The following is a 21,830-nucleotide window of genomic DNA, read 5'->3' on the forward strand; positions in this document are numbered from 1 at the left end:
TAGTCATGCCCGCTTTGGTTATCTACTACTACATCAAAATGAGTTTAGTGAAATTTAAAATATTCGTTTTCCATTGTACTATCGTACTCATTAACATGACACTAATTTTTTTGATCTCATACCATCAAAAAAACGTTATAAACAAAGTTTTTTACACCTAAATTGTATATTTTAAACCTATACAACTTCGTCAAAAATTGATAAAATTTAATTTTTTAACTTTCATTTTAAAGCTCATATTTGTAGCTTTAAAATAATGTGCCTTAAATCTTTTTACATTGAGCAAAAGCAAAGTTATAAACAAAAATGCCTCATATAGTCGACAATTTTAGTTTTTAATAATAAATTTGCAATATCTCGGCTTCTAATGAACCGATTTGAATTTTTTAAAGTTTGTTTGGTATGTTCTCTTAAAAGAAACATCACATGATTTGAAAAAAGGGTATATCTTTATTAGTGATAAGCATTTAAAAAATTAAATGAATTAAATGCTAATAACAAACTCCTGTCCAAAAATTCGAATACAACGGGTCAAAATACATAAAAAAAGTTGTATAATTTGAAGGGCCTCAATCGACCATGAAGCCCACTTCACCCCTAGTCATACGTCACAAGCTAAGACCATTTAAAATAAGTTTCACTCCTTTTCAACTTTGTTTAGTTGAATACAAGTAATCACTTTTATTTTACCAGTTCTGTCACTCTAATTATTCTCTATCATTAAGTCAAAACTAAGTTCTCAGTAAATGTTCTCTTAATTGATTATGAATACTCACGGAGTCGGGGTAATCCTGTTGATGTAGGGCCGTCGTACTCCCAGTTCTCGATTCCCCGGGACTCGAATGCCGCCTGCTTCTGTTTCCTACAGGATTATCTTCGTCGCCGCTCACGTATTCCTGTAAATAGAACAAACAGGGAGTTTCGATAAGTAGATTTCGAAAGTTGACCCAGACAACAACTAATACCTAGTCTTGGAAGCCTCTTAAGTGGTTAGTTTTATTAAGAAGGATTTAGTTAAAAGGATATTTTTGTCAAAGTGTGTTGGCAGACAGTAAAACTGTTTTCATGAAGAACGTGTTTCAATTGTTGGCAAGATTTGAATGGTTCCCTCTAAATAAGCGAATTTTAAGCTCAATAAACAAACATACATATAAATTGAAAAAGAAGATATTTATTCAAAAACTGCATAAAAATACATCAAACAATTACTAAAAAAACTCCTAGAAAAAGAATAGTGATATAACATTTATTCCAAAGCACTCAAGAAAGCCAAAAAGAAGAAAGCAGCAGAAATAGGGAACGTAAAATTGAAATTGCAGAAATATGGAAGCGCACTACTTTACCATGTGAAATACTACAGTTACTATTTAGGTGACAATGTGACAAAGGATTACATATCATCCAGTCTATCTGTGTCGCTGTTTGGAATTCAGGAAAATGGCCATCTGATTGGTGTACCTCAATTTATATCCCACTACACAAAAAAGGAACTACTACCAGATGTGAAAACTACCGCACACTGTCACTAATAACACATGCTAGTAAAATCTTGTTGCATATCATCAAAAACAGATTAAAAACCTATCTACATTACCAAATACCTCAGGAACAAGCGGGGTTTTTGAAGGGTAAAGGTACAAGGGAACAAATCCTGAACCTGAGACAACTCATTTAAAAGTGTAGAGAATTTCAAGTACCTATGATTATATGCTTCGTTGACTACCAAAAGGCATTTGATTGTGTAAGCTGGATAAATCTGTGGTCAATTTTAATAGAAATGGGCGCACCAATGCACCTGGTGACACTTATTAAAAATCTGTACCAGTCCAATATAGCGACAGTACGACTAGATGATAAGTTCTCAAACCAATTCAAGACCGAGAGAGGTGTTAGACAAGGATGCGTGTTGTCACCTGACTTATTTAACATTTATGGTGAACATGTCATGAGGATGGTTTTAGAAGGATGGGCCAGTGGAGTAACAGTAGCTGGTAGGAAAATCTCCAATTTAAGATTTGCTGATGACACTACACTTATAGCAGCAAATCAGCAAGAAATGTTTGATCTTCTGCGAAGAGTTGAGTACGAAAGCAATAAAGTTGGTCTGAAAATCAATAAAGCTAAGACAAAAATAATGGTGGTCGACAGATTCGACACTATTCAACTGACTAACATGTTACAAAAATACCAGATAGTAAACACCTTTATATATCTCGGGTCTAGTATAACTAACGATGGTAACTGTGAAGCAGAAGTTCGGAGACGTATTGGTATGGCAAAAAATGCGATGAGTGGCCTAACTAAAGTTGGGAAAGACAGATCTATCTCTCAAAATATCAAGATGAGACTGGTGAATGCCCTTGTATTCTCAATATTTCTATACGGAGCAGAGACTTGGACTCTTCGCGCATGCGAGCGCCAAAAAATTGATGCCTTTGAGATTTGGTGCTGGAGAAGAAAGCTGCGCATACCTTGGACAGCTCATAGGACAAACGTTTCCATTCTAAACCAACTCAATATTAAAAAAAGGCTATCCACAATATGTCTGCAACGAATTCTGCAATTCTTTGGTCACGTGGTTCGCAGAGGTGACGACAGTTTGGAGAGATTAATTGTTTCTGGAAACGTTTCGGGGAGAAGATCAAGAGGAAGATCACCAACTAGATGGTCTGACCAAATAAAGCATTCAGCTGGAAACTCATTCTGCGAAGCTCTTAGAGCAGCTGAAGTTAGAGACCAATGAAGAAACATTTTTATCAATATTGGAAGAAATCACGATCATCAATAATGGGGAAACGGCAAGAGAGAGAGAGAGAGAGGAAACGCAAAAATCGTATCCTTCAAAAAATCAGTGTAGTGCCTTCAATAGTAAGAATCTTTTCCACAGTTATAAAAGAAACAACAGAACAGCACTTGGACCATTATGGCGAAGAACAAGCCAGATCCCTTTTATCATCTCCTCGGTATTCTTCTATCTATCTTTGGCTCAACTCCTAACATGTCTATCCTTTGTCCTACATACATAGTTCTCATTGCTACTACGTCTGACGTGACCAAACCACTGACGTATTTGTCTTTGAACATTTTCTGAGATTGCGGTTACTCAAACTGGAACTGACCAAGTGAGGACTTACCTACACCAAGTGATGCCTCACAATTTATATACAAACAATCGAGTACTTAGTTTTAAGAGAAAACCCTGAAAGCTTACAAATTGAACGGAACCTTAAAACCAACAGAAGCTGGCCAAATACCCAAGTAGGTGGAGGACAATAAACTAAAGAAGAAAAAGAAAAGCAACGGAAACTTTTAAATGTTTGGAATTCCAAAGGTGATCAAAAACAGGGAGTAACTAAGAAATAGGTACGTTCCAGTATTGGTCAAGCACGATCGGCGACCAAACAGATACACGGATTATTGTGGAATAATTAAATGACAAAATAAAATAAAAAGAAGAGTTTATCAAACAATAATAGAAACTATTGGGTTGTACGGTGCCGAACTCTGGGAAATAAACCAAAGAAACAAATCAGGGGCGTCATTTGGGCGTCCAGGGGGGGGCATTTGCCCCCCCCCCCCCTGGCCCTAAAAAATGACTGAAATTTACAAAAAATACATCAATATTCATCATAACATCATATATAATGTATTGTATATATAGTGCTTGCCCCCCCCAAACAAAATTTCAAATGACGCTCCTGAAACAAATGAAAAATTAAAACCATGGAAATGAACTATTAACGCGGGTTGACATTACTAGTGAATAACGAACGTGGCTCACGCTTACGTATTTTGCCCGTGCTATTTTTAGATATTTTATTATCTATTTTCAAACTCGAGCAGTACATTTGTTTTTATGCAATGCATAGATCTCCTTTCTTCTCGCCGTATTTCTCTATTACCTATAACTGAAAGCAAACAATGCATCCGTTATCCTCTTTCCTAGCCTAAATCCAAACTGGTTTTTCCTGTCAATGTCTCTGTCCTTAACCTTTGCTTTATAGTTCTCTCTGAAATGTTCTTTGTGTAAAATGTTTTGTATATGTCTCCTTAATCTTTATACAGTGATACCATCACATCCTACTTCCATGCATTGGACATATTTTCTTCCTCATATATCCTGCTCATAATTTGCCACAACATATCACTCTCTATTTTCTTTACAGCCTTCTATACCTCCAAACTTCAAACTTCAATAAAATGAGAAAGGTACTTTGTGCAAGAGAACTGAAATTAGACTTTAGAGTTAGGCTGGCAAGGTGTTATATTTTCTCGACTCTGCTTTACAGGATAGAAGCATAAACACTTAACGCGTCGACTACTAAAAAGTTGGAAGCATTTGAACTGTGGGTGTATAGAAGAATCCTGAAGATATCATCGACCGAGTATATAACAAACAACGAAGTCATGAGAAGAGTCAACAAATGATTGGAAATATTGGAAACCATCAAGACACGAAAGCTGCAGTACCTGAGGCATGTTATGCGTAATGAGAGATACAACATACTTCAGTTAATTATACAGGGGAAAATCCAAGGCAAGAGAAGTATAGGAAGGTGACGAATTTCGTGGTTGCGTAACTTGAGGGAATGGCACGGATGCACATCAACCGAACTATTCAGAGCAGCAGCATATAAGATCAGAATAGCCATGATGATTGCCAACCTCCGTCGCGGAGATTACACGTGAAGAAGAAGATACCTCCAAAAGTACCCCACCAGGATGGCCTTACCATTCTTCACCTTACCCCTCTTCTTCACCTTACCTCCTTCATATTCTATTACCCCACGTTTGCTTTATTTCAATATCGTAAGTCCATTAATGATGTATCTCTTACCAATGCTGTGTAACGTTTTGATCCCCTCCGCTGTTTTTAACTCTACATACAGCTTTACAGACGATATTTGTTTAGCAGTAACTACAGCACGCTCTTTGTTACATTATATGTATCTTTATCTTCGTCTCTCTTAGACGTCTTCTTCTTCTTCTTTTACCCCATTTCTATCCAACTTTGGACATAGACTTTCCCCAAATCTTTCCATTTCCTTCTGACCTTGGCTGCGTTTTTCCAGTTAGTTCCTGCAGCTTTTACAATATCGTCCTTCCATCGCATCTGAGGTCTTCTTCTTCCTCTTCTTCCTGTCCACGGTCTCCAGTTTTGTATTTCAGAATTCCATCTTTTATCTACCTGTCTCGCATTGTGGCCCGCAAATCTCCATTTTAACCCTGTTATATGTTCAGTTACATTTTTTACTTTTGTTTTCTCTCTTATCCATTTGTTTGATTTTATGTCTTGTAGTCTTATTCCCAACATGGATCTTTCCATTTTTCTCTGAGTTATTTCAATTTTGTTTATGTTGGCCTTTGTTAATGTCCATGTTTCTGAGCCATACGTCAGAACAGGAAAGATATACAGGTCAAATACACGGGTTTTTGGGTACTGTTGTATCTTTGTGCTTTTTAGTATCCATCTTAACTTTCCAAATGCTGCCCACGCCAATCGGATTCTTCTCTGTACTTCAATTGTTTGGTTCTCTTTATTAGCTTCGATTATTTGACCCAGGTATATATTCGTCAACAACCTCAATATTGACATTATTTATATTTACATTTATTCTGTCGTTTGTAATTGTCATGATTTTGGTTTTACTCATGTTCATTTTTAATCCTATCTTCTCCGATGCGTGTGCTAGTTGAGTCAGCATTGTGGCTAGTTCTTCTTGGTTGGTTGTAATAAGGACAACATCATCGCAATATCTGAGGTGATTGAGATTCTTCCCGTTTATGTTGATACCCATGTCTTCCTATTCCAGTTCTTTAAAGAAGTCTTCCAGATCTAAGGTGAAGAGTTTTGGGAATATTACATCTCCTTGTCTTACGCCTCTACGTATTTCCATGGGATTAGTTTTGTTTGTTTTATTTTCCCATTCGACTGTCATAGTTGCTGTTTTATAGATGTTATGTAAGAGTTGCCTGTATCGAACGCTTTTTCATAGTCTACAAAGGCTAAACATAAATCTAGGTTGTATTCATTCGCCTTCTCTATCAATATTTTCATAGTGAGGAGATGATCTATGGTACTAAACCCTTTTCTGAAACATGCTTGTTCAACTGGCTGATAACTGTCCATTTTATTTGTTAGTCTATTGGTTATAATTCTAATAAATAGTTTGTACATTTGTGAGAGTAGTGAGATAGGTCTGTAGTTTTTTAAGTCTCTTTTGTCTCCTTTTTTGAATAGCAGTATTGTAACACTCTCATTCCAGTCGTAAGGTATTTCTGCCTTGTGTAGATATATATTAAATAGGAGTTGTAGCTCCTCTATAATAGCTTACGTATGTAGAGGTATCATGCTCTTAGACGTATCATAACTCTTTTCTTTCTAGCCTCGTTCTTTTCCCTAACCTTCTGTTGCACTTCGGTGTTCCATCACCAAGTTTCTTTGTGTCTAGGAGGCCCTTTTCCATGTTTTTCCTAGCACTTCCTCTACTAGGTGTATCGGTGTACCCACCTCTCTTAAAATGGACCAAAGATTCGTCCAGCTCACACAATCGAATGCCTTCTGGTAATCAACGAAACCATATTTTCATAAGTATTGGAAATTGTGTTTGTTAGAGTCAGCATAAATATGTATAAAGAATATGAATAAATCATGTTTTCAGTAAAATACAATTTTCAACAACATACTAAAAATTACAGTGTGTTAAAAGAGATAAAATAAAGCAGAAAAATAGCTTCATTGCACTACATAATATTTTTCAAGACTAGATTATATGTTGTTGTAAAAATTTAAAACACTACACTACACAACACCTAGTATACAAGCTTATAAATAACAGAAATAATTTCAAGAGGTTATAGTAATAGTACAGTGTACGAAGGTTAAAATTAACTATTATCTCTGATTTCGGTGAACCTCCATCGATTTTCATGAAAATTGGTGAATGGTTAGAGTTTAGAGTACCTCTATCTAGGTACCTTTAGATCTAGAGGATACCTCAAGAAACAAAAGTGGGATGGTGCCATATTGAGCTTTTACCCTAGGGGTGGATGGCAATCCTTCTCGGGGGTGAAAATTATTGTATTAAAAATAACCCTGTAAATCGATAGAGGGACAAATTCTGAGCAAAATTTGTTATATAAAGATAATAAAATAAATCAATACTTTTTGAGTTATTACAGATCAAAGATTTTAATCTTTCGTGAAAAAAATGCATATAGCGGTTATTCATAAATATCTAACTCAAAAAAGTTTTTTGAAAAAAGTTATCATTACCAAAATTTAAGTTAATAAAAAGTCGAATCAATTTTTTACTTGAAGAACCTTTTAATATCAATTCAAACTGAATTAGAGTTAATTGAATTAATTTTGCGAGTTCTCAAATCTAAGTATTCAAGCCTTGGCTCTCCAACTCTAAGTGATTCTTGGCCGTGTTTACTACATTCCTCAACACAATAATTTTTTTATTTATTTCGATAACGACCTCCGAAGTGGAAGTCGAAATGTCAATAAATTTCATTTTTAAATTAAATTGTGGCTTATTTCCCAATACAATAATAAATTGTATAAGATGCCACAATAGACCAGGACTAATCTTAAAAAACGTGTATTTTTGGATGTGAGAGGTGGCATTCGGATTTTTGCAGATAAGGTTAGGTGACACCTTCAGTCATAATAATTGACTTATGCTCCTTCTCAAATATGCCAGGAACAATAATAGAAAAATTAAGATATTTAAAAATTTCGAAAAACATCGATTTTTTTCTGCTTTCTTTGCTCATAACTTTAAAACGGTTCGTTCTGGAACAAAGTCGTAGAAAAATAAAATAAAGATAATTGAATTTTGTATGATATACGACTGGTCAAAGATGTCTTAAGGTATTACCTTTTCTGAAATATAGCAATAAATACAAAATAAGGGGGCAAAATACGCTTGTTGCTATTTAATGTTTCTTAACCACTTTGGTGGCACTCAGAACCTTAGTAATTCGCTTAGAAAATTCTTATTACTTACTTAAATGGTCTACCAAATTTCATTAAAATCGGCCTAATAGATTTTGCATAATAAATTTGCAATATAAATGTTTTTAAAAAAGTTCAAACTTTTTAAAATCTTTCTGAACCAAAAGTAGACCATTTAGAAGTTGGCTAATTTTTTACATATAAAAAGGTACTCTACCTATCTAATACACTTTACAGAATTAAAATCGGATTATTTAAGGGGCCTCAGCAATGTTTTAAAATTATAAACAATTTTTAGCTTTGTCTAATAATAAAAAAAATTATTTTTAGCAATGCAAATAATTAAAACCGGTACAATATGACTTAAACTTTCAAATGCTGTCAGCAGAATTGCTATTTTATTTTTTAATCAAAAGTTATTCTCGTTAAAAAATTGCAATTTTTTGATTTTTTGAATGTTCCACCGCGTTTATCTCGAAAACTATGCATCCTACGAAAAAACTTATAAGAACATTTTTTGCTTAGAATTACCCAAGAAATACAAAAAAAATGTTTTATTTTGCGAAAAATCGATGTTATGTAATTCCTCAAGTTCTTTGTTTATAATTATCTTATCGACATCCGGATCAACTGTTACCCAAAAAATTCGTGTTCTACGGGTCAAAATACATAAAAAAACTTGGGTAAATCCATCTAAATAAAGGAGTCCGTAGCACACCCTCGTGGACACAGCACTAATTTGTTTATAAGCCAAAAAATTGTTGTGTGTGTGTGTGTGTGAGAAAAAATGGCTTGGATGCGGGTCCGTTAGCCACAGATTTTTATTTTATATTTACCTCAATTTATTAGTTTTGTTACCTATTTCACTTAAATGACTATATTTGTTTCTGTCAAGTAGTTAATGAGTAATTTAAATATTTCCATTTTATGACAACTTATTAGATATTCTATACTAATTGGAAAATAAACTTGTGTTTGTCGTAAATTGTAATATAATTGATTTATATATCTCTCGTTAATTTTGCATTCAAAGGAAATATGGTTCAAATCTCTAATCGAAACATTATCACAAAAACAGATTGATGAATTACCTATTCCTAATTTGTGCAGATGTGCCTCATATTTTCCGTGTCGAGTTTTTAATCTGACGATAGTAGAAATATCTTGCTTTGGCAGGTTATACTTAAATATGTATTCAGGTGGCGGAGGAAGTTCTTGATGTAAAGAAAATATAAATTTTTTGATATGCTTGAAATATTTTTCCATTGTTTTTTCCATATTTTATTTATTCTAGCTTTGACGTCATTTATTGCATCTGTCAATTATATTCAAAAAATTGTTTATAACTTTAAAACATTGCTGAGGCTGCTTAAATAATAATTCTGTAAAGTACATTAGATAGGTGGCGTGCTTCTTTATATGTGAAAAAATTGACAAATCTTTGTATGTGCTAGTTTTTATTGTGCAAGAAAAATTTTAAGTTTTTAAAAAAAGTTTAGATTGCAAAATTATTATGCAAAATCTAGTAAGTCAATTTTAATGAAATTTGGTGGACGGTTTCAGCACATTACAAAAATTTTCTAAGCGAATTAGGAGGGTTCCAAGTGTAACCTAAGTGATGGAAAAACATTGAATAAAGACATGCTAGTTTTGCCCACTTATTTTATATTTATTGCTATTTTGCAGCAAGGGTGTTAAATAAAGACATTTTTAACCAATCGTATCTGATAGAAAATTTAACTATCTTTGTTTTATTCCATTACGACTTTGTTCCAAAATGAATCGTTTTAAAGTTATAAGCAAAGAAAGTAGGAAAAACCGAAATTTCTTGAAATTTTTAAATATTTTATTTTTTTAAATAATGTTCCGGGCATATTTGAGAAGGAGCATAAGTCAATTATTATTAACAAATTTATCACCTAACTTTATTGGCAAAAACGTATGCCACCTTTCATATCCACCTAAAAACAGATCTTTCCTGGTCTACAAAGAAACAGCTTCAGAACAATAATTTTTTATTACATTCAATTTTGGTAATGATAACTTTTTTGTAAAAATTTATAGTTTTTGAGTTATTTACGAGAAACCGCTTTAAAACATGAATTTGTTTTTATATTAAAAAACTACAATCTTTGATCGTTAATAACTCAAAAGATATTCATTTATTTTAATAACTCGGTAAAACAATATTTGCCCCTATATCGATTTCTGGGGTTATTTTTAATAAAATAATTTTTACCCCTGAGAAGGGGTATCATCCACCCCCAGGGTAAAAGTGCAAGTTGGCACTATGTCAATTTTCTTTTTTGAGGTGTCCTCTAACCATTCACCAATTTTCATTAAAATCGATGAAGGTTTAACGAAATCGGAGATGAAAACCTTCAGTGACTGTATAAAGGGAGTGCAAGTGAAACATGATAGAAATATGTCGGTGCCAGTGCTCTAAAAACAAAATAAGCCTCAAGAAGAGTTAGTCTAGTGCTTATTTTGTGTTTCTACAAGCCTACGAAGATAGAGAAAAAGGAAGAATATAAGGAGAAAAATATACTGCAGTCACCTGGTTTTGGTGATCTTCGTTATCATTTAATTTTCCTGTAGCGCTTGCCGGTCGTATTCTAGAAAACGTTGAATATAACGTTATTTCTTCGACTCAAGAGCAATGTTTAAGGTAAGAGAAAACTACTATAAAACTATAACTAGTACTAGTGTAAGTATCAGTAGATGTATATTGGAGCTACTTTTGTAATAGTTCCAGTATGCACCAACCACCAATAGATATATCTTACTGTTACAAATTAAATACTTATATAAAATATTGTTATAATTGAGGGGGTTAGAAGTAAAAGGGTTTAAGTGCACTTTTCTAAAAATATGCTCGAAGTACAGGTTCGTGTACCTTCATGGTATTTTTAACTTGGTGGTAAAAAATTCAAGCATATTTCCTCACAACTACAGTCGCCATCTATCGCCATTACATTTACTGTAATGAAAACAGTTGCAGTTTGCATTAGTAGTAAACGAGTTTAAGTGCGCTTGAGCCGTTTTACCACAAAACTATTTTTAGTATTCTGTAAAAGAGAGTAATAGTAAAAAGGTTTATGTGCGCTTGAACCATTTTACCACAAAACTATTTTTAGTATTCTGTAAAAACACATGTTAATACAAGATTAATTTCAAGTAAATAAATATTAGATTTGTGTCGAATTTTGAAGACTAAATTAAGTATTATGCAACCTGCCAGTTGTAGTAACACTGTGGATAACAGCTGGGATAAAACTTATTAATAATAGGTAATATCTGCACTTAAACCGTTTTACCAGTAACATGTATCAACACCATGTACCGATTTTTTAATAATTGAAAAAAGGGAGGATATAGAAAAAGTAATAATATACCCTTATATTTTTAGGGTCATTCCATTTCAAATCACTCAATTTTGTAGCAAAAAAAATTTTGGACCTCCGATTTGTCTGAAAATTGGTATATAGCTTCTGCGGGACGTAAAAATAAGATATTTAAGGTCAAAAAATCTTCTTCTTCTTTTTTCTCAAAATGTTATTTTATGCGATTTTACAGTGATTTGGTGTTTATTTATACAAATTTGCATTTTCTATCGTAAAGTATCAATGGAAAACATAATATTTTAATAGAAGGGACTCAAAAATGTCATTATATGGCATTATAACAAGTTACTTTGATTCAAAACAAGCTTTTGATCAAATTTTATAGTGTAGAAAACGTTAAAATACCGTTTTTTACATTTTTCTCCATTCCCAAAATACATCATAATCGATTTGGCTGAAAATTTGCCCACAGATAGACAAAACATAGGACTTTAAATGGTGAGAAGGATTTGAATTATATTACAATACCAAAAAAGTTACATGCAATAATATAGTCAAAAATATAGGCGTCTACTGTAAGTAAAATTAACTCGAAAATATCGACCTCACGACAAAAATTGTTAAAAAGAAATTGTAATAATTGTAAACACGATTTATTTGGAACAATTTCAGTTCCTACCATTTTTGTCGAAAAGTTAAAAATGGCGGAGATATTGAGCAAAACAGGTTCTCCTTTAAAATCAAGATGGCTGCTAACGTAACAGAGGAATTCATTCGTGATTTTAAATTTAGGCTACTATTGACTCCCGTAAACATCAGAAAAATAAAATTTTGGGCAGCTCGGCATTCACGGTCAAATGCTATTACACCTTAATTTTAAAATAAATTTACACTATAAAATTTGATCAAAAACTTGTTTTGATTCAAAATAACTTATTATAATGCCATATAATGACATTTTTGAGTCCTTTCTATTAAAATATTATGTTTTTCATTGATACTTTACGACAGAAAATGCAAATTTGTTTAAATAAACATCAAATCACTGTAAAATCGCATAAAATAACATTTTGAGAAAAAAAGAAGAAGAAGCTGTTTTGACCTTAAATATCTTATTTTTACGTCCCGCAGAAGCTATATACCAATTTTCAGACAAGTCGGAGATCCAAAATTTTTTGCCTGAGTGATTTGACATGGAATACAGTCGAACCCGCTTATTGGAATAGCCTTCGTGCCAAGCAAAAATATTCTTATAAGCGGGATATTCTAATAACCGATCATTGTGGCAAGCTGAAATAAGTGTACCGACTATACGTTATAATAGTACATACTATGTCAGTATGTATATGCATATGGTTTTAGGTCTTTTATGTCAATAAAAATTTATAATCTATTTACAAAGATAATTACGAAACGATTAGAAAATAAATTGGAATTGGGTTTTAGAAAAGACTTCCGAACAAACGATCAACTATTGGTAATAAATAATCTTATAGAAAAATGCTGTTTCTAAAAACAGCCAAGTGGGTAACAATATGTACCTATAGAAATTTGTAGACAAATGAAATTATTTTATTACCTTGTCGGCGAACGATTGAATTTTCTGTGGGAAAGGAGCGTTTACTCATAACACTGTAATAAAGTGTTTATTAGGTACCTGACAAACGGTAATAATATACAAAACAGCAGGCTTTCGAAGCTCTTATCGACAAACCATTATACCAGGCAAATTTTAAATTTTTAGGAAATCGTACGTAAAAATTTATTCGTTGACCTGAAAAAATTATTCTATTATGCGGTATTAGTTTACTAAACCATATTCCAATAAACGGATAAATTTATTAAAGGGTAAATATAAACGTTTCGGGACCTCGAATTTATATTCCATAAACCGGGATATTCCTATAACCGGTACTCTAATAAGCGGGTTCGACTGTATACCTTTATCATTTTATAGAACATTGTACACTAGACATATTTTAGTTTAATGACTCCTAGAATTTATAAAACTCAAATAACTGTAAAGCTGATTATCTCAGAACGATCAAAACTGCACTTAAACCCTTTTACGTCTGACCACCTCAATGAAGACATGAGATGTACACATTATTATTTTCAAAAACAATAATTCCAAAAATAAACGAGTGAATAAGTGAGAGGAAGAAAGAGTCAAATGCCGTTTTAGATCCAAAGCAATTTTGTTATTTAGATAATTATGGATCATTCGTATTATAGATGTATAATTATAGATGTATTCCGCTATGTTAAAGCCTTATACAGAGTATTTTATTGGGAAATAGAAACACTGTTTTATGACTGTGTGTATAACGGAGTTACAGGGTGTTTAATAGATTTTACTCATTTCTTTCTGAATGTATAACTTTAGGACCATCCTATATATGTATATTTTTTGATTTTTGGTACACACATGTCTCATTTAGAACCCAAAAGACCCACTTAGTAATCACAAGAAAAATCCAGCTTCGAATTAATTAATTAATTAATTAATTGTGATATTGAAACAACACCCTATATTTTACTGTTTTAGTTGGGAAGCCACAATTTTGGCCATTCAGAATAGGGAACTTGCATAAATTTTTAAATATTAAAATAATAATAAAAAACATAAGGTAACATGATCTTAAAACGCTTGCATGCGAATAAAACAAATATTTTTAACCCGTACGCTAATTACGACGTTTTGAAAATGCTATAAAATTCAAATATCTTAGGAGGCTCTTGAACGTCCTTCTATTCTTCTGACGTCAGAGGCCACGGTCAACCGGGCTAGCTAGCAGTCGGAAACAACGCGATTAGGTATTACGGGTATATTACATTTTAATCGTATTTAAATGGAAATTACCAGCTATTATTTGTATTCTTGCATAGTTCTACAATCAGTTTATTTACTTTAAAATGAAATTTATAAATCTTTAGAAATTACTAATGTGTTTATAACGTATAAGTACTATTACTCACGAGGGGTTTTCAAAAGAAAGCGATTAAGTACAATAGTACATTTTAATCGTCTTTAAGTGAAAGTTCCTAGTATTTCGATCGTATTTTCCTTGTATTTCGATCACAAAATCATTGAGTAGATATACAAAAAAATCAATTTAAAATTACTTTCCCGATATTACTCCTGACTGTAAATTTATGAGTGCACAAACAATTTTTGTTATATTATCTGTATGTGATATCAATTTGCTATCAATACAGGCATGGGGGGCTAAGCAAGCAAATTCTCTTAATCTACGTATAACTGGTTCAATGTGAATTCTTAAACTAGCTACTCTTTTTGTTTCAAATACTTCACTTTTTGTAAGTTTTGTACTTGAAGATACACTTGGTGGTCTAATTAATTTGCAATCTCTGCTAACTAACAAATGATCTATGTGTTTAAAACCCCTGTCAGCCATTACCGCCACTTTCGGTGAAAGAACATTTAAAAAACCACTATGTTCAAGAATAACTGCATCCGACATTCTTCCACCGAAAGCAGTAGAAATAAAATTAATAATCCCATCAGGAGTGCAAGCAATTAAATATTTTAGAGTATTGCACTTTTTGTATTCAGACCATGTTAAGGACTGTTTAACAGAATCTGATGGTTTTTCAATTTCAATTTCTAAGCAATCGATAATACAAAATACTTTACTATGACGAGCTCGAAATGCTAAGGGTAAGTTTAATTTAACTGAACTCACTTGGGGATTAAAAATACAAGATCTTAAATATTTACTAAGTAATGGAACAGATTTTGCAAATATTCTCGATGCATTGCTTTCGCTTATGCCGAAATCATCTCCAAGAGACATAAATGTTTGTCCTGTTCTTATCTTTTTAAAAGTTAAAAATAGATGCATTGTTTGAGTCTTACAATATTTTTCCATTAATTGAAACGTGTAAAATGCATATTCTGGTAGCCCCATATACAGTCTAGGTCTGTATTGTAACTTCATCACTGTACACTTCAAAGACAAACTTTTAAATTGTTTTGCTTCCTCTTCTTTCGTATCTTCATCACAAGATAAAGAATCACTTTCATTGTACCAACAGTCGTCACTACCACTATATTCACTATACTCTTCAAATACAGAACTTCCTGATTCACTTTTTGTATCTTCAAATATTTGCAAGTCTTTTATAGGTGAAGTTCCTGCATCCTTATTATGTATTTTCAATGGCGACAACCCGACTGTAACTCTCCTTTGAAATTTGCACTGAATACCTTTACTTCTTATTTTGATGTGAGTCTGTGTTGATGCATTATTAAGTTTTGGAGGTAAAGCTGATTGGTTTAATTCAGGTCCTGATTGTACTAAGTTTGTGAAACTAGGATCACATTGTCTCTTATCATCATTGTCCTCTAAAACAAACTTAGATGTAGAAGCGGCATCTTCAAGAAGCTGTCGTTTAACCCTTTTAAGGGCTGCTTCCCTCACAGGCTGAGAAAAAGCTCGTTTTCTGTCTGGTTGACAATCAAATATGTGCGGGACAACACCTGACTTAATAATTTTGGGACCATCAATAATCTTGAATTTTATATAGTTATCCATATCTTGTTCCAACTGCAACAGATAAACAAGTATAAGTAGGCACTTTTCATGAAAAGATAACTAATATTTTTTTATGTAGAAAATAGGTACCTAATTAGATAAATACTTACATCAAAATGATCCTCACAGACATAAAGGCCTATGCTTTTTTGTGAAATATCCTTTTTATCTCGCCTGCATGCCTTTAGCCATTTTAATCGACGTTTTGGTTCTTTTGGTAGAGTAAAAAAATGTTTGTTGGATGTTCTGACAGTTGTGCTTTTGCATCCCGGCATTATACAGTACTTATATTGTGCAGATTTGTTTTCCATTTTGATAAAGTATATTACACAATAAATACACTAAACTACACTAAATACAATAACATAAATACCGAGCAAACGTCACAGTTATTCGACACGCACAACTGGCAATGGCAAACTGTATTCAAATCAATAGCCCACCGAACGGGCAAAAACGATAAGAGTGGCCTGTGACGTCAGACCCAAGCTCGCGCTTTTGAAGTTGTTTGAAACGGAAATTTTAGGCGCAGAACTTTGATCAGATGTTGTACGTACACTATTCATTGTTAGGACGTAATATTTTGAATATAACATTTTTAATAAATTAACAATTTTATGCAAAAAAATTTTTTAGTGCAAGTTCCCTATTATATGTCTACGTTTATTAAAGAATGATTATGAACTGAATCTAGAAGGTGAAGTGTGTACATAGAATATGTTTTTCTATTATTGAAAACCCTTTTGTGTTCTGCTACACTTTTGTTAAAGGTCCTACCAGTTTGACCGATGTAAGTTTTTGAACAGTCGCCAGATGTAGGTAAGATTAGGCCTCTTGTTGTTTTCAAAAATGTCAGGGGCTGATACGATATTTCAAACTAAAGATAAATATCACAATGCACCTTTTTATTTTTCTCCTCTCAACTCTTTCGTTATTATATAATTCATATCACAAAGTTACAAATTGTGCGAATTAAAAAGTTATATGTATGTTAGTTATTCCCCAGAAATAATCGTATTGACACATCCATTACTGAACTTAAAAATTTAAGTAACAATATAAGTATGTATTATCAACCTGTGTCCTATTCAGAAATAAGTGTCCGATTTCGATTTTCTTTTAAAAAATTAAGAAAAGGTGCCATTGCTTTTAAATTTAAATTTTGAAAATATGAAGTAGTTTATTAATGAGATAAATTTTTAACGTTTTGCACTAAATATCAAAAAAACAAAACGCTTCTATCCACGGAAATAGACTTATAGAAGAAGTCAGCTAAAAAATCACGTCGAAAAAGAGTTATTAATGAAGATCTTTTTCTTCTTTTGACATCATAGCCTTAAATGGATCTTTGCCTGTCTAGCTATTCCCTCCAATCAGAGCTCTCCTGTACCCTTCCCCACTATTGTCTTACATTCATAGTTTCCAAAAAAGAAAAACTTTCAGTGTCTTAAATTCAAAGTTTTTCTCACTTTCCTAATCTTACACGTCATCCCTACTAATGGGGATGTCTGGAGATTTATGAACATTGGAAAGACAGTGATCGAACAATAAAATACAGCAACAGAACTGGTACAGTCACGTTCAAGAGAATGGAAGAAGATCGATAACCAAAGTAGATACCAGACTGGATACCACAGCGAAGTTTGGCATCATAAATCATAACCCTGGATGGATCTTTGTTTATCTGGCTATTCCCTCAATTCAAATATCTCTTGTGCTCTTCTCCTCTATTGTCTTACATTCATAGTTTTCAGAAAAGAAAAACTTTCAATGTTTTAAATTCAAAGTTTTCTTATTATCTTAGTCTTCCACGTCATCCCTACTAATGAGGATATCTGGAAATGTATGAACATTGTGAAGACAATGATTGATCACATAAAATACAGCAACAGAACTGATATAGTCACGTTCAAAGAATGGAAGGTTTCAAAGCAGACGATTACCAAAGCAGCTACTAGACTCGAAGAGGTAGACCACAAAGAAGATAAAAAGAGGTTATTGACGGTGAAATGGAAGAAAGAGGCAAAATGTAGACATGTGCCAAAACAGAAAATAGTGGACACTGGGAATCGGATGTCGACGTAGAACGTTATAAACCAATACAATTTATTATTGTCTCAGCAAATATATTAAATGTTTATGAGAACAATATTTCTATTAAGTTTCAATAAAATGTATAATTTTAAATTTTCTTGTGTTTTTTAATGTTTTAAAAATATTTATTTTTAAATAAATGTACGACTTATTTCTAGTCAGGAAAACAATCGAAATCAGATTCTTTTTATTTCTGAACAGAGGAAAAATTCAAGAATAATGGAAGAAGGAATAAGTCTTGTGTAAGTGCAAAGCCTTTCTGCATTTACCTTGATAGATTTTTATCAGCTATCCCCATTCCTAAACCAGAATCCTCACTTGGTGAGCGATGGTAGTCACCCTCATTTTGTATATTTATACTGGGTGGTTGCACCTCACCGTATTCCTAAATGAAGACATGAAAAAATGAAGAAATGTTAAATCCCTTCATTTATTTTACTGGTTTTTTAGATTAAAATTACAGTTATAAAAATGCTCTCTTTAAATTAATTAGTACTAGAGGATGTAATGTAGACTATCGAGGAATGCCTCTTGAAGAACCTAATACTTCCTAAAGTTGGTAGAATTTAAATACCAACTATGCAAAAAAGCATTTTTTTCAAAATTAATTTTTCTTTAAATTCTACTTTAAAACCAATTTTTTTTCAAAAATAAGCACTTTGAATAGATGAAACTTACAAATGATGAAACTTACAAATTATATAAACACAACCTAAGCATGATTAATAACTACTACACAGTTTTGGGCAGTTTTTAATCAATGACCTAAGTAAAGCAACTTGTAAAGAGGTAACGATTAATTTCACTTAAGTTGCTAATTAGGGAGTGATTTTCCTGATTTTTTTTTTGCCTGAACAAAAGGAACCAACTTTATTTTGAGTGTAACTTGCTTACAATGCTAGATTTTTTTTAAACAGAAATAAAGTTTTTTTACACTTTAAAGAAGTTGTAATGAGTTTTCTCCAAAAAGTGCTTCATTTTTTGGTTATTTTACGTTGAAATATTCTATTTGGAATTTGGCGAATATGAAGCTATGTATTTTTCATTAGCTATAATTCAGGTTTTACTAGGTCCAAAGATCCTTATGCATACACCATATTTTTCACTTGTTTACAGTTTATATTTTTGCTAAGAATGTTTTTTCGATAAAATACTTTTTGAATTATTTGCGAAAAATCATATAAAACATTTTTGTTTTTGTTGAAAAATGAACATATTCACTCGCAAATAACTCGAAAAGTATTGGCTTAGTGAAAAAACTCTATAGAGTAAAAGTTGCTTAAAATTAGTCAGTTTATCGAATTCCGGACCTATTTTGAACGTAATTTTTTTTCACCATCGAGAAGAGGTGAAAGTTACCCCCAGCCTCCAGGGCAAAAGCACACATCGGCACAATATCACTTTTTTTCTTTGATATGTTAGCTATGTCTATGTGTATGAGTGTTGCCAAATTTCAAGTCAATCCAGTGGTTGTGGTTGAGTGGTTCCATATAATTTACAGCAAAAACCGTGAGAAAATGTACTTTTTATCCGAAAACCAAAGAACGGTGAAAAAATTGATTTTTGAATTTGTTTAAACAATTTAAAAAAATGTGTTAAGTTTAACTGTTTAATAATATTAAATAAAAAATGTTTAAACAATTTTCCGAACGCTGTTCGCGGTACTGCCTCTGCCTGCTATGAATTTGTTGAAACGAAAACGACCTCCTTTTTTGAGCAAGTTTGTCCAAAAAAAGGAATCGAAAATCCGAATAATCATGTACTTAACAGTACTACAAGGGCAACGGGGGGCGACCAAGCAACCATAACCATACACATACAGCATGCATGCTTTGGACTCTGGGCTCTGGATGAACCCTGGCCTGGCCCTGGATAATTAAGTTGTTTCGTTTTCGTCGAAACCGAAGAATACACCAGCTACGAAACCCAGTTAAGGCTGTATGACACTATGCATTTTCTTGTATCGTTTCTGATACGTCAAAAAAATGCATAGTGTCATACACAGATACAAGAAACGATATCAGAAACGATACAAGAATTTGTGTCAGGCACAGATTCTTGTACAAGAACTGCGCCAATTTCTGCGCAAAGAGCAAAAACGTAAAACCTGCTGGTAAAACATCTAAATGTCATAATGGCGGCTGGAAATGAGATCATATGATTTATGTCTTGATGAATTTATTTGTGTATTTGTAGGTATTATTTATAAATCTTTTATTGATACTTAATATACCGTTTGGTGTGGACTAATGTTCTACTAATAACCATATACAGTAAAACCTCGATATAACGGACTAATTGGGGGGACGGGGTGTCCGTTAAAGCCGAAAGTCCGTTATATAAAAATAGGTTTAAAAAAAATAAAAAAACTTTTTTTTTTAAAATATGTACACTGAATTTAAATGTAAATAAAAAACAAAAACAACATTCTATTTAATTTATCTTCAGAAATTCGTCGTGAAGTGAGGTTGTTTGATATCGACACGCTTGCTTTCGGTAAAATCCTGCTTTGAAAAAGGAATCAAGTTTTGTTTGCACTTTTGAAGTTTGCTGTTTTTTTATAATCAACTCTCGAAAATTACGAAATTGCGTATAATACAGTTGAACTTCGTTGTCCGAATAATCGATAAATTTTATTAGATCGTTAAGATGCGATCTAACCTTTGAGAACTTCATTTTTTGCAGTGTTGTTTTGCCTTCTTTGCTATCTTCACTTCCATCCTCATGTTTTAGGTTCATAACTGCATCTGCTATTTCACTTTCAGTCGTGATATTATACCCAGGGACACCTTCATCTACTTCTAGCCATTGTAAAATAAAACATATCAGCTACCTACTTCTTCTCCGGCATTATTAGATATGTATTGTCTTACAGAAATCAGGAATTTCCAACCCTTCTAATCTTATGTCTGCATCTTGGCCAACAGACAATTTTTTTTACTATGTAGATATTCGTTTGGTTTCCAAAATTATTCCCTGATCCATGGGTTGAATATGCGATGTTGTATTTTTGGCAAAAACATACAACTAAAGTTTCTAGGTAGGTGTAGCATTTGGGGTCCACGGGGACCCCGTTAGTATTCAATGTATCTTGGTATGTGACAGGTTAAGCATGTATCATATCAACAGGACGTTTTTAATTTTTTTACATTTGACCGGATTTTTCGTTCGTTATATCCGAAGTCCGTTATATAGAGGTCCGTTATATCGAGGTTTTACTGTATTTAGCTCCTAGTAAAGTTCAAACAATAGCTTTGGGTCTGGGTTTCATGTTGCATAATCTTTTAATAGAGGAAAATATAATAGTTCTTAATTTGGATCAAACTGAAGATAATTAAAGATAAAGTCGAGGAAATTAAACATTTTTTCTCGCAATTTTTTCGTCCAAGACGGATTTACTTGAAATTTTCACAGAAGGTAGGGAATAATCCAAGGATCATTTTCTATATCATGCCGCTGTACGCTAAAACCTTGGGGGTGGTTGCCACCCCATCTCGGGGGCGGGAATTTTTTATTACATTTTAACCATGTAAATCGATGTAAAAAGTAATTCTAAGAAAAAATGCTGTTTACATTTTCTTCGCAAAACTAATATTTTTCGAGTTATTCGCGGTTGAAAGTAACAGATTTTCGATGAAAAAATCGACTTTTTTAGAGGGTTTTTTTGAGAATACCTCGAAAAATATGCATTTATCAAAAAAACTGTAGATATCAAAATTGTATTTTTTAGTAACACAAACCAAATTATTTTTCTGTAATATCTTTATGACCAATACAAACCGAGATACGACATGTTAAAGTTAGCTTTTTTCCTCAAATGCATAATTTGAAATATTCAAAGTAAAATAACGGAAAAACTTTGCCTTTTTC

At 32.6% G+C, this 21,830-nt stretch overlaps 1 protein-coding gene across 1 annotated transcript in view; it reads right to left on the bottom strand.

The window, feature by feature from the left end:
• Window positions 1-731: 731 nt before the first annotated feature.
• The window catches only part of LOC114328107 (disks large homolog 5), a 272,549-nt gene continuing 251,450 nt past the window's right edge, over window positions 732-21,830 (bottom strand). Inside the window, exons 10-12 of the mRNA XM_050657116.1 lie at window positions 18,230-18,345; window positions 10,521-10,578; window positions 732-896 (exon numbers count right to left, since the gene is read on the bottom strand). Of these exons, the coding sequence (XP_050513073.1) occupies window positions 732-896; window positions 10,521-10,578; window positions 18,230-18,345 (339 nt within the window). The remainder of the gene's footprint in view (window positions 897-10,520; window positions 10,579-18,229; window positions 18,346-21,830) is intronic.

Source organism: Diabrotica virgifera, chromosome 7 (assembly GCF_917563875.1).
Source record: "Diabrotica virgifera virgifera chromosome 7, PGI_DIABVI_V3a".
Classification (NCBI taxonomy): Eukaryota; Metazoa; Arthropoda; class Insecta; order Coleoptera; family Chrysomelidae; genus Diabrotica; species Diabrotica virgifera.